The following is a 14,589-nucleotide window of genomic DNA, read 5'->3' on the forward strand; positions in this document are numbered from 1 at the left end:
TTAATTTTTTTAAAAGGAGGACAGTGTTGGAAAAGTGTGGTTTAGTTTATTACATAGCCTAAGGGAGATGGGTGTCAATGGTGAAGGTCTAAGTAGTTCCAGTAACCTTTTCTTCTAAGCCACATTGCACCCTCTTCTGGTTACTTACCACATATCATAGAATATAATACATCTTCGATAGTAAGATTGATCATAATTTTCTACAACTATATAGGGAAAAAATAAGCATCGCCAATTAAAGCATGACTTACCATCAATTGTCAGAGATTTCCTAGATGTTGAAGCATCAAGAAAAGGCAAGCTTTTAGAGATTTCTAAGTTGTTAAAATATGAAAAAAAGCGTTCTTAGATTCTATGACATACGGTAAATTTATTTCCCACATTCAATTTCCAAAGTCAGTGCTAGCATTCTATTCTGCACTTTAGTCAACTAATATGTTTGTATATTGTTTTTAAATGGTCGTAGGTAGTTTCATGGCTTTGTGCTTTGCATTTGCAACTAGATCGTAAAACTGTTAGCGCTTCAATAATTTCTTTGTTTTCCCCGCTGCGGCTCCAGACCCGCCCCTTAACACTCCGTGCCATTCCACAATCTATGCAGAGTTTACCACTTAGGTGTAAACCTAAATTTCTTTTAATTATAAAATAGCATAAAATGTATAAGTCTTTCCATAGATTTAGTTACACAGGGGGAGGGACGATGAAAAAGCATTATATATATATATATATATATATATATATATATATATATATATATAATATGAATCACTTTTAAAAAGGCTGATCCTTGTAAAAACGTTAAAATGGGGTAGGGTAGGGAGCTGGGGCGGAGGCAAAAAGGGGATATACGTATCAGGATACAGGAAATGCGGTAAGAGAGAAACCGGGAGGAAGCTCTGTGCCTGGAGGAGACGCCGCCATCTCAGGTCTTTTGGCCTCGCGAGGGTCCACCAGAGAGAGCTGACACCCAGGTCCTATAACCCTTATGGAGGACCAACCTTGTACATCCGGGAGATCCACGCTCCCACCTGGAAACACACGGGAAACCAAGCCTCCAAAAAAGCGCTGCCTCCTAGCTCCACGGTGGGATTATCCGGAAGGAACCCCCAACGGAGGTAGTACCTCTCTGCCCTCCGCACCTCCTCCGGCATCACCTGGTCTAACGTCGCACCCTCCTCCTCCGGAGAAGTAGTAGAATATACTTCTCTCACCCTAAACCAGGTTAGATTCTTTCTCTATCTGGAACATCCTGGCTTTCTGAATCTTAATTATGCATTTCCTACATCGCCTTCCCATTTTCCCTGTTCGCTCCATGATTTTAAAATTGAAACGCTCCATGATTTTAAAATTGAAGAAAGACTATGCAGGCATTAAATGACTCACAAAATATACTTGGATGAAATTATGGATATTTAATGACATAAGAATTATTTTATTATATTGTGATAACGGTGGTTGTTATTTTTTAAGAAATAGAGTTAAATCTTTTGATATGTTTGAAAGTAATTTCGAGGGGTCGAGGTGGGGCTTACAAACAAAAGGTTCATGAGTTGATAATTATTATAGCAAGGGGATGTATACATGGCGATTCATTATACTGTTCTCACTACTTTTGTGTACATTTGAAACTTTCAATTAAAAAATGTTTAAGATCAGTAAAGATGTATTGAAGGTGTAATGCTTATTCTTAGCACAGTGCTTAACAGAAGTGTGTGATTGTGTATGGTGGGAGAATTTAGTAAGTAAAAAAAATAGTTAGAATATGTTAAGTAAAACCCTAGTGCCATAATATTTGCTTGTACAAGGTATTGAGGAAGCAACTTAGGGTGGACCAAATCATTCTGTTTGTTAGTAATCATGAGCTGTCTAAGAGGAAGGGGGAAATTTGGGTGGACCTTAGAGAGTGAATGACATCTTTTCATCTGGAAGGGGAGAGAATGTTTTTCAGGCCTAGTGTTTCTGAAACAAAAGCCCCAAGACAGGCTTATTCTGGGAAAAGCTTGGCTATAATTCTGAATCTATGAGGACTCGGAGGTGAAATAGAGTGTTGCAGGTCCTTCAATATAATGCTAAGGAGTATGTAGTTTAATCCATAAGTAGTGGCAACCATTGAAGATTTTCAAGCAGGTGACACATTGTAAGGAGTCCAATTTTTACTATCAGAGAAACGATCTTTAATTTATATCAACTTATAGAATGCAAGAAATAAAACCAAATCTGACCTGAGCATCACAGATCGTTGTAATCCAAAGGACACAGGGCATCCCTTCTTCATTCATGCAATAAACCTTTATGGAATCATTGCAATGGACTAGGTATTGTACTGGGAAAGGGATGGACAGCCAAGGCATAGTGCCTGGAACATAGTAAGAGTGAAATCTATTTGAATAAATAAATCAATGAATGATAATCTAACAGTGGCAACTAAGAGGGTACTGGATTTAGGGCTTGGTTGTAGTGCATAGAAAAACTAATGAGCTCTATTTCACTTGAAAGCATCACCAGGTCATTCCTTAAGCCGTATTTCCCTCAACTTTACCTCTATGTCCAAACCGGTAGTGGTGGTGGGCAGGAGAGCATAGGGATAGCAGTGCTTACATAGAAAACAAAGGTTGTGTAGAGCAAGAAGTGCAAGAGCTACATAATTTCTTTCAGTGATTCAAATCACTGAAAAATTGTAATAATAGTATTTACTGAACATTTTTTACATGCTAGATACTGTTCTAAAGGGTTTCCATAGTCTATACTTATTATTATACTTATTGTCAATTATTATTTGTTATCGATATGCAATGGATCCTTTCAATATTATCTATATAACTGTTTTTACAGGAGTATAAAATTGAAATGGAGGTATGGTGGAACAGAAGGACTTGAAGAGGTCAGGGGAAAGAGATAAATTAACAAAAAATGATTTTACCTTATTTTACTATTTTTCATTCATTGAAGGATTACAGTATGACTCAGTTTCCTTCACCTATTTGTAAAATAGTTCCTCCAGTGAAGACAATGAAGATTATTGACAATGCTACCCTGCTTTTTCTGTTGTCCTGTGCTGGGAAGTTGTGATTGTTAAGGTAATGTCCTTACTAAAAACTTACTAAGGGGGGAAGAAAAATAGTTGATTATGACACTAAATTGATTGATTATGATGTTGAAAATAACTAGCCAAACAAAAAACAAAAAGCTATCACCAAATGATAAAATTGAAAGCATTTTCTACACTATATGAAACCATCCATATATACCACAAAATAGTGTAAATCTATAAGTTGTTTTGTTCCATTCACTCTAATTGCCTTATAGTTTCTGATGTTATTGTGAAGTGTATCTTTTAAACCACATTTTCTGATTAAACCACATGTTGATTTTATATGCTGCAGCCTTTCTGAATTGTATTTGTTCTAATAATTTATGGGTTCTCTGTTAATTAATTACATTGGGAATAATGGCAGTTTCTTCCCAATATGTTTTAGATTGTCCAATATTTTTAGCAATTTTTAAACTTATTTCACTGTGCTAGTTGGGATCTTCAGTACAGTGAGAAATAGTAGCAGCGATAGAGGATTTCCTTGTCTTGCTACTGAATTTACAAGGGAATTCTACAAATGTTTCACCATTTTAGTAGATTTTCTTTTTCAGGTTAAGGAAGTTCCTTTCTATTCTTAGTTTGCTGAGAGTTTTTATTATGAATTAGTATGTAATTTCTTCTCCAGATACTTGGTATTTACTGCTATGATCATATGGGTTTTTTTCCTCCATTAATATGACAGTGTGACTGTGTGATAAATTACAGTAATCAATTTTCTAATGTTTTTCCCATTTTTGGTTTCATCAGACCTCACTATCGAATATTTTGTTTCCTATTTTATTAATTTTTGCTTTTACCTTTATTTTTTTCTTTACTTTCTGTTTGCTCTTTTTCTAGTTTATTTATTTGGTCCTATATGTCAGTAATTTTCAGTTTTCTTTTCTAAATTATGACTATAAATTTTTCACTATCTACCACTTTAGAAGAATTTCACAGGTTTTTCATGTAGTAATTTATTGTAATTCAATGACTTTTCTAATTTATGATTTCTTTTTGATCATGAGTTTTTTTTATTTACAAACACAAAGGTCTATTTTAAAATCATATTGTGAAATCATTAGTTCAGTTATAGAAGAACTTCATCTTATTTTCTGCTTTAAAATGTTTTATGTTTTTTGTCCTTCTGGTAACAAAAACCAAAATTATATTCTGTCTCCTTATCCCAATAGATCTTGGCAATATAAAACTTATTTTTCATTAAATACATAGGAAAAGTGCGATTATGCTGTTCAATGATGGAATTATTGATGCTATTTATACTTTTTAAAGTATATTTTTATTTAAGCATAGTTGGTATACAATCTTATATTGATTATATTATTTTCGAGTGTACAATATAGTGAGTTGACATTTTTATACCTTACAATGTGATCACCTCACTAATACTAATAACCATCTATCAATGTGCAAACTTATCACAAACTTATCACAAGATATTCTTCTTCCCCTTTTCACCCATCCCTCTACCTACTTTCTTCTGGTAACTATCCCTTATACTTATATTTTTAAATTTTTTATTTTGATTTAATTTTATACTTAAAAATTGTAAGAATTTACAAAGAACTCCATTATACGCTTTACCTAGATTCACCAATTACTTTTGGCCATGTTTGCTTTATCATTCTCTATTTCCATATCATTCTTTATCATTTCCTTCCCCCTCTCCCTTACCTTTTTTCCTCTCCTCCCCTACCCCTTTTCTTCTTTCTCTCTCTCTCCCTTTTACTCTTTTTCTCTTTAACTTGCAGACATCATGCTCCTTTACCTGTAAATACTTCAGTGTAATATTCTCAGAATAATGCCTTTCTATTACACAACTTCAGTACGTGGGATAAAATAGGAATTTGACATTGTTCCATTTTTTGTTGTTTCATAAACCTTTATTGTCACGATTGTGTACTCATTCACTGAGAAAGGGATGAGTTTGAGAAAACATATTTCAAATGGACAATGTAAACTGTATTATTTTTCCCACCTTTATTGACATATATTTGACATATAAAATTGTTGTAAGTGTAAGGTGTACAATGTGATGATTTGCAATACATGCATATTACAGAATGAGTAACACAATAAGGTTAGTTAGCACATCAGTTATCTTACATAGTTACCATTTTTTGTTTGTGTGGTTAGAATTTTTAAGATCTACTCTTTTAACTTTTAAGTATACAATATTGCTAACTATACTCACTATTCCATAGTATAGTATTAAGTATACTATAACTATAGTTTTATAATTTTATATAACTATACTATAACTGTTGTATTAACCATAATATAATGTACATCATGCTGTACATTAAATTCCAAGAACTTATTCATGTTATAACTGAAGGTTTATATCCTTTGACCACCTTCACCCATTTTGCCAACCGTCTCACCCCTGGAAACCACCAGTTCACTCTCTGTTTCTATGAATTAGTTTTTTTTTTTTTTTGATTCCTTGTATAAGTGAAATTATATAGTATTTGTCTTTCTCTGTCTGAATTACTTCACTTAGCATAAGGTCCTCAAGGTTTATTCAGTATTTTGGTAATGGCAGGATTGCCTCCTTTTGTTGTTTTATTTTGTTTTTGTTTTGTTTTTATTAATTAATTTATTTAATTGAAGAAATGATTTAATTTTCCCCTCATCTTTTTCAATTACAGTTGGTATACAATATTACATTAGTTTATGGTGTACAACATGCTGACTGGACATTTATGTAACTTGCAAAGTGATCACCCCTATATATCTAGTTTCCATCTGACACTGTATATATAGATATTACAATAGTATTGACTGTATTCCTTTTCCTATACTTTACATCTTTATGACTGCTTGTAACTACCAATTTGTACTTCTTAATACCTTTCCTTTTTCACCCACACCACAAATCCCCTCCCATCTGGCATTCATCAAAATATTCTCTATATCTATGAGTTCTTTAGATTCCACATTTAAATGAAATAATATGGCATTTGTCTTTCTCTGTCTGATTTAGCACACTTTCTCTGACTCCACTTAGCACAATACCCTTTAGGTCCATCCATGTCGTTGCAGCTAACAAGATTTCATTCTTTTTTATGGCCAGTATTTTATTGTATATATGTACCAACTCTTCTACATCCATTTACCTTTTGATAGACACTGAGGTTGCCAACACATCTTGGCTATTGTAAATAATGCTGCAATGAACATATAGGTTCATATGTCCCTTTGAAGTAGTGTTTTGGGTTTATTTGTTTTATTTTTATGTTTTTTATGTTTTCTAGCTCCACTTTTAGCATCCTTATAATCCATATTTTGAACCCCGCATCTGGTAGATTGCTTGTCTTCATTTTATTTAGTTCTTTTTCTGGAACTTTGTTCTATTCTTTCATTTGGGACATGTTTCTTTGTCTCCCCCATTTTGACAGGCTGTCTGTGTTAATTTCTATATATTGGGTAGGGCCGCCATGTCTCCCATTCTTAGTAGAGTGGCCTTATCTAGTATGTTCCCTCTGGGGCCCAGTGGTGCAGTCTTCCCATGTCACCTGAGCCAGGTTCTTCAGGTGTGTCCCTTATATGTGTCATGTGTGCCTTATTGTTGTAGTTGAGTTTTAGTTGCTGTTTGCATGTCAGCAGGAGGGATGGACCTTGGGATGATTGGTTGGGAGGACTGGCTGGTAAGAGGCTGACCCTGTGAAGCAGGATTTGCTTTAGCAGGGTTCTGGTGTGTGCCCTGTCTGCCTTTTGTGTGTGTGATCTTTGGATGCAGGCCTGGGTGGTGCTCAGGCTCTGTGGAAGCTTGCCACTGCATGTGTGGCCCCGGGCCTCCTGGAAGGAACTCTGCCACAGACCCATTTCATAGGTTTCCTTTACAATCTACTGATCATTTCTTTTGCTATGCAGAAACTTTTTCAGTTTGATGTAGTCCTGCTTGTTGACTTTTTCTTTTATTGCTTTTGCTTTTGTTATAGCCATAAAATCCTTGCAGAGACCTATGTCAAGAAGCTTTTCCCCTGTGTTTTTTAGAGTTTGTGGTTTCAAGTCTTACCCTAAGTGTTCAACATATTTTGTATTAATTTTTGCGAGCGATGTAACATTGTGCTTCAGATTCATTCTTTTTCATGTAATTTTGCAGTTTTTCCAGCATGGTTTATCAAATAGACTATCTTTTCTCCATTGAGTCTTCTTGGCTTCCTTGTCAAATATTAGGTAACCATATAAATAGGGGTTTATTTCTGGGCTTTCAATTCTGTTCCATTGGTCTAAGTGTCTGTTTTTATGCCAGTACCATATTTTTCCTTTTATAGCTTTTATTAAAACATAGTAAACCTGCAATATTATATTAGCTTCAAGTGTACAGCATAATGAGTCGATGTGTATGTATACACACACCTTATGATATGACCACTGCATTGAGTCCAGTAACCATCTGTCACCATACAAAATTATTATGATATTATCGACTATATTATCTGTGTTGGGCACTGCATCTGTGGCTTACTTATTTTATAACTGGAAGTTTGTACCTCATTTCCTCTTAAACCTTTTTCACTCATCCCCAACCACCCATCTTCATGGCAATCATTAGTTTATTCTCTGTATCTACGAGTATTGTTTTGTTTTGTTGTTTTTTAGATATCACATATAAGTGAAATCAAAAGGTATTTATCGTTCTTTGACTCATTCACTTTGCATAATATCCTCTAGATCCATCCATGTTGTCGCAAATAGCAAGAATTCATTTTTTATGACTAATATTCCATTGTGTGTGTATATTACATTCTCTTTAGCCATTCATCTGTAGATGAACACCTTAGATATTGTAAATAATGCTGTAATGATCATAATAGGTGTATATATCTGTTCAAATTGGTGTTTTCCTTTATTTCTGATAAATACCCAGAAGTGGTATTGCTGGGAAGTATGGTAGTTCTATTTTTAATTTCTTGGGGAATCTGTACTATTTTCCATAAAGATTACACCAATTTACAATTCCACTAATAGTGCATGACGGCTTCCTTTTCTCTACCTCCTTGCCAACTCTTGGTATTTGTTGACTTTTTGATAATATACATTCTGACAGGTGTGAAGTGATATTGTGATTTTATGCTTCCTGGTGATTGTTGTTGTTGAGTATCTTTTTATATATCTTTTGGCCATCTGTATGCCTTCTCCAGAGAAATGTCTCTTCATGTTCTCTGCTCGTTTTTTGATTATTTTTAAATGATTTTTTTATGTTATTGAGTTGTATGAATTTCTTATATATTTTGGATATCAACCCCTTTCGGATCATTTACAAATATCTCTCCTTTCCAGTAGGTTGTCTTTTTAAAAAAATAATGGAATCCTTCACTGTGCAGAAGCTTTTCCGTTTGACAAAGTCCCATTTCTTTATTTTTGCTTTTGCTTACCTTGCTTGAGGGGATCTTATCAAAAAGACATTTTTGATAAGACTAAGACTGGTACCAATTGTACTGTTTTCTTCTAGGAATTTTATGCATGTTGTTTCAAGTCTTACATTTAAATCTTTAATCTATTTTGAGTTTGTTTTTATGTATGATGTAAGAGAGTGGTCCAGTTTCATTTTTGCATGCATCTGTTCGATTTTCCCAATATCATTTGTTGAAGGGGCCATCATTTCTCCACTGTATATTGTTGCCTACTTTCTCATATAGTCATTGACCATATAAGCAAGGGTTTATTTTGGGGCTTCTCTATTTCATCTATCTATATGTTTGTTTTTGTTCTGGTACCATACTATTTTGATTATTATAGCTTTATGGTATAGTCTGAAATCAGGGAGTGTGATACCTCCAAATATATTCTTCTTTCTCAAGATTGCTTTGACTGTTTGTTTTCTTTTGTGGTTCTATATAAATGTTAGGGTTATATTTCCAGTAATGAGAGAAACATCATTGGCATTTTTATAGGGATTACATTAAATCTATAGATTGCTTTGGGTAGTATGGTCATTTTAACAATATTTTTCAAATCCATGAGTACTGTATATCCTTCCATTTATTTATGTCCTCTTCATTTTCTTTTTTCAATGTCATATAGTTTTCAGAGCGTGGGTTTTTCAGCTCCTTGGTTTAATTTCTTCTTACATATTTAATTCTTTTTGGAACTATTGTAAATGGGTTTGTTTTGATTTCTCCTTCTGATTGTTTGTTATTAGTGTATAGAAATCTGACATATCTGTATATTGATTTTGTATCCTACTACCTTTATAGTATTATTTAATGATCTTTTTTGTGGTGTCAGTTGTAATCTTTTCTCTTTCATCTCAGATTTTATTTGGGATGTCTTTTGTTCTTGATGAGTTTTGATAGAGCTTGTCACTTTTATTTATCCTATGAGATAACCAGCTTTTAGTTTCATTAATCTTTCCCATTGCTTTTTAGTCTCTATTTTGTTTATTTCTGCTCTGAACTTTATTTCTTTGTACGTACTTTGAGTTTTGTTTCTAGTTTCATCGGGCATGAAGTTAGATTGTTCATTTGAGATTTTGCTTGCTTATTGAGGTAAGCCTGTATAACAATACATTTTCCTTTTAAAGCTGTTTTTGCTGCATCTTATAAATTTTTGTGATGTTGTATTTTCATTTTCATTTGCCTCAAGGTAATTTTTGATTTCATGCTTGATGACCTCTGTGATCCATTGTTTGTTTAGTTGCATGTTGTTTAATCTCCACGTATATTTGTGTTTTTTTTTTCAGTTTTCCCATCATAGTTGATTTCTTGTTTCAAGCCACTGTGGCCAGAAAATATGCTCAATATAATTTTGGCATTCTTTAATTTATTGAGACTTGTTTTGTGGCCTAATATGTGTCTATCATAGAAAATGTTTCATGTGCATGTGAGAAAAATGTGTAATCTGCAGTTTTGGGATGAGGTGTTCTAAAAATGTCTGTTAAGCCAATCTGATCTATTGTGGAATATAAGATCAGTATTTCCTTATTTTCTATTTTCCCTTTTTTTTGAAGTTTATTGGGGTAACATTGGTTAATATAATTATATAATTCCAGATGTACATTATAATTTGACATCTGTATACTTTATTGTGTGTTTACCAACCAAAGTCCAGTTTTCTTCAGCTACCATATATTTGACCCCCTATAACTATATACCTCCCCTTCTCCTCTACCCCCTACCCTCTGGTAACCAATAATCTATAGCCCATGTCCATGAGTCTCTGTTTGTCCTGCTCATTGCTTGCTTTTAGGTTTATATTCCACATATAAGTGATATCATATGATTTTTTTTTAACTTTTTCTACCTGGCTTATTTTGCTTAGCATGATTATCTCAAGGTCTGTTAATGTTGTCACAAATGGCAGAATTTCATCTCTACTTATAGCTGAGTAATATTCCATTGTATATATGCACTACAGCTTCTTTAGCCAATCTTCTATCATAGGACACTTTGATTGCTTCCATGTCCTGGTCACTGTGAATAAGCTGCTATGAATATTGGTGTGCAGATATCTTTTCAGATATGGGTTTTCAAGTCTTGGAGTAAATACCCAGTAGGGGGATTGCTATGGTAGATCAATTCTTAGTTTTCTGAGAAACCTCTGTACTGTTTTTCAAACAAGCTATACTAATTAGCAGTCCCACCAGCAGTGTATGAGAGTTCCTTTTTCTCTGCATCCTCTCCAACATTTGTAATTCTTGTCCTGTTGATTATACCTTTTCTAACAGGTGTGAGATGATATCTCAGTGTGGTTTTGATTTGCATTTCCCTAATAGCTAGTGATGCTGAGCATCTCTTTAAATATTTGTTGGCTATTCATATGTCCTCTAGGGAGATGTGTCTGTTCAGGTCTTATGCCCATTTTTTGATGGGATCATTTTTTTTGTCATTATCAAATTGTATGAGTTCTTCGTATGTTTTGGATATTAGGCCCTTATCAGAGGTGTTACTTGCAAAGATATTTATCCATTTAGATGGCTCTCTCTTTACCTTGTTAAAGATTTCTTTTGCTGAGCAGAAGCTTTTTAGTTTGATGCAGTCCCATTGATGTATTTTAGCTTTTATTTCCCTTGCTTTTTAGGTCGAATTCATAAAATCCTTTTTAAGTCCAAGGTCCTGGAGTTTAGTTCCTATGTTTTCTTTTATGCATTTTATTGTTTCAGGTCTTATATTTAGGTCCTTAATCCATTTTGAGTTAATTTTGGTGGTAATACACAATAGTCTACTTTCATTGTTTTGCAGTTGGCTTTACAGTTTTCCCAGCACCATTTATTCAAGAGGCTTTTCTTTCTACACTGTGTGTTTTTGGCTTCTTTGTAGAAAATTCTTTGCCCATATTAATATGGGTTTACTACTGGACTCTTGATTCTGTTCCGCTGGTCCGTGAATCTGTTTTGCTGCCAATACTATGCCATTTTGATTATTGTCGCTTCGTAGTATAATTTGTAGTTGGGCAGAGTGATGCCTCCAGCCTCATTCTTTTTTCTCCGGATGGTTTTGGCAATTCAGGGTCTTTTGTGCTTCCGTACAAGTCTGAAGATTTTTTGTTCTATTTCTTTAAAAAATGCCAATTGAGTTTTGTTGGGGATTGCATTAAATCTTTATAATGCTTTAGGTAATATGGTCATTTTAACAGTGTTGATTCTTCTAATCAGAGAACTCGGAATATTAATCCGTTTCTTTGTATCTTTTTCAACTTTTTTTAATAGAGTCTTATAGTTTTCATTATATTGGTCCTTTGCTTGTTTCGTTAAATTTATTCCTAGGTATTTTATTCTTTTTGTTGCAATTGTGAAAGGAATAATTTTTTTACTTCTTTTACTGATGCTTCATTATTAGAGTATAGGAATGCTATACATTTTTGAACGTTGATTTTGTATCCAGAGACATTACTATGTATGCTTATTGTTTCTAGTAGTGTTCCTGTGGAGTCTTTAGGGTTTTCTATATAGAGAATCATGTCATTAGCAAATAGTGACAGTTTGACTTCTTCATTTCCTATTTGGATGCATTTTATAGCATTCTCTTGTCTGATTGCACTCGCTAGGACCTCCAATGTTATATTGAAAAAGAGTGGCGATAGTTGAGAGCTTTGCCTTGTTCCTTATCTTAGAGGGAAAGTTTTTAGTTTTTCACCATTAAGTATAATGTTGGTTGAGCATTTGTCATAGATGGCCTTTATTATGTTAAGGTACTTTTCTTCTATACTAATTTTGTTAAGTGTTGTGATCATAAATGCATGCTGAATCTTGTCGAAGACTTTTTTCTTCATCTATTGATATGATCATATGATTCTTACTTTTTAATTTGTTTATGTGGTATATCACATTAATGATTTGCATATGTTGAACCATCCCTGTGCATCTGGGATGAAGCCCACTTGATCGTAGTATATAATCTTTCCAATATGTTGCTTTATTCAGTATGCTAGTATCTTATTTAGGATTTTTGTATCTGTGTTCATGAGAGATATTGGTCTGTAGTTTGTGTGTGTGTGTGTGTGTGTGTGTGTGTGTGTTATCTTTACCAGGTTTTTTTTTTATCAGTAATATTGGCCTCATAAAATGTTTTGGGAAGTATTACCTTGTTCTTGATTTTTTGCAAGAGTTCGAGGAGAATAGGTATTAAATCTTCTTTGAATGTTGGTAGAATTCACTGGTGAAGCTATCTGGTCCAGCACTTTTACTTTTTGATAGATTTTTGATGACTGTTGATTTCCATACTGCTGATCAGTCTATTTATATTTTCCAGTTCTTGATTCAGTGTAGGAAGGTTGTATTTTTCTCAGTACTGGTCCATTTCTTCTAGGTCATTAAATTTGCTGTTATATACTTTTCCATAGTATTCTTGTATAATTCTTGTATTTCTCTGAAGTCAGTCGTTATTTCCCCAATTTCATCCCTGATTTTGTTTATTTGTATACTTTCCATTTTTTCTTTAGTGAATCTAGCCAGGGGTTTGTCACTTTTATTAACCTTCTCAAAGAACCATCTCTTCGTTGCATTTATTTTTTCTATCTTTTTTTTTTGTTTTCAATTTTATTTATTCCTGCTCTAATTTTGATTATTTCTTTCTTTCTGCTGACTTTATTTAGACTTTATTTGTTCTTCCATTTCTAGTTGTTTTAGATGAAGCATTAGGTTGTCTATTTGGAGTCATTCTTTTTTTAGGAGATTGGCCTCTAATGATATTAACTTTCCTCTTATGACCACTATTCCCATGTCCAAAACGTTTTAATATGTTGTACTATCATTATCATTCATGTCTATGTATCTCTTGATTGCTCTTTTAATTTCTTCTGTGACCTAGTTATTCTTCAGTGACCTGTTTAATCTCCATGTATTTGTTGTTCTTCCCGCTTTATTTCTGCAGTTGATCTCTAGCTTCAAAGCAACTTGATCAGAGAATACGGTTGGTATGATTTCAGCCCTCGTATATTTGTTGAGGCTATCTCTGTGTACATAGTCGATTCTTGAGAATGTTCCATGTGCACTGGAGAAGAATATTTAAGCCCCTGGATTGAAGGCTCTGTAAATGTCAATTATGTCCAGTTGGTCTAATGTGTCATTTAAGGTTGTTATTTCCTTATTGAATTTCTTTTTGGATGATCTGTCCATATTCGACAGTGGGGTATTTAGGTCTCCTACTATGATAGTGTTTTGGTCTCTTTCTCACTTTAGTTCTGTTAGTAATTCCTTTACATATTTTGGGGCTAGTTCTTGAATTTCTCTTTTATTATTTTTCATTCTTTGGTTTCTCTCTTTTTCTTTCTGATTTATTTCTAAATTTTTGTCTTTGATATCACTGATCCTTTCCTCTATTTCCCAAGCTTGCTATTTTACTTTTCAACTCTTGCCTTATTTTCTTCATCCCCAGAAGTTCTATTTGGTTCTTTTTGAGCATTTCAGTGTCCTTGCTCTGCTTATCTAGGTTTTTTTTTTCAATTCCTGAAATTATTGATATGACTCATTTCATAACTTACTGAGTTTTTCCAGAAGTACCATCCTGAATTCTGTCATTTAAGTTGCATATTTTTATGTCTGTAAGCTTTATTTCTGGAGATTTTTCTCTTTCTTTCTGAGATGCCTTGTCACCTTGGTTGTTCATGGTGTTTAATGGACTATTTCTCCACCTGGGCATTAATGGAAGTGTATTCTGCATTTTTTTTTCCAGAGAGAAGATTTATTATAGAAAAATCTCTCTTTAGCCTGCTGAAAAGAAGGTGTTTTTCTTTTGTTTTCCAGTGGTGTCTAAGCTTCTTGGACCCCTTCTTTACATAAAGCCTTAAAAATGCCTTTTTATTTTCTGATAAATATTTAATCATGCTTGCTACCCTCATTTTCAGTCTCTGCCAGTATTAGCAACAATTTTGGGTAGCGCTTGCTTTGATCCCCCTGGTTCTCAACAGGCTTCAGTATGGGGGGAGGGGCCTTCTGGGTTAGGGGTTGTGGGCTGTGGCTCTCCCTCAGTTTTGCAACCGCGGCCAGTAAATATCACTGGTAGTTTTTCTGCCATATCCCTTCTCTGCTTCTGCCCTGGTGCCTGGGCCCTGCT

General features: G+C 33.9%; 1 protein-coding gene across 4 annotated transcripts in view; it reads left to right on the top strand.

Moving 5' to 3' along the window:
* Positions 1-883: 883 nt before the first annotated feature.
* NBDY (negative regulator of P-body association) overlaps positions 884-14,589 on the top strand; it is a 69,013-nt gene continuing 55,307 nt past the window's right edge. Inside the window, exons 1-3 of one of the 4 annotated variants that reach the window (XR_004952842.1) lie at positions 884-1,221; positions 2,833-2,881; positions 2,993-3,077. Coding sequence is in view for 1 of the 4 variants with exons in the window: in XM_036226838.1 (XP_036082731.1) it covers positions 986-1,192 (207 nt within the window). In the remaining 3 variants the exon portion in view is untranslated. Of the gene's footprint in view, positions 1,222-2,832; positions 2,882-2,949; positions 3,078-14,589 lie in introns of all 4 variants that reach the window. The other 3 variants (XR_001599686.2, XR_004952841.1, XM_036226838.1) reach the window with 3 other exon arrangements.

The sequence above is a fragment of the Rousettus aegyptiacus genome, unplaced genomic scaffold (assembly GCF_014176215.1).
Source record: "Rousettus aegyptiacus isolate mRouAeg1 unplaced genomic scaffold, mRouAeg1.p scaffold_m13_p_9, whole genome shotgun sequence".
NCBI lineage: Eukaryota > Metazoa > Chordata > Mammalia > Chiroptera > Pteropodidae > Rousettus > Rousettus aegyptiacus.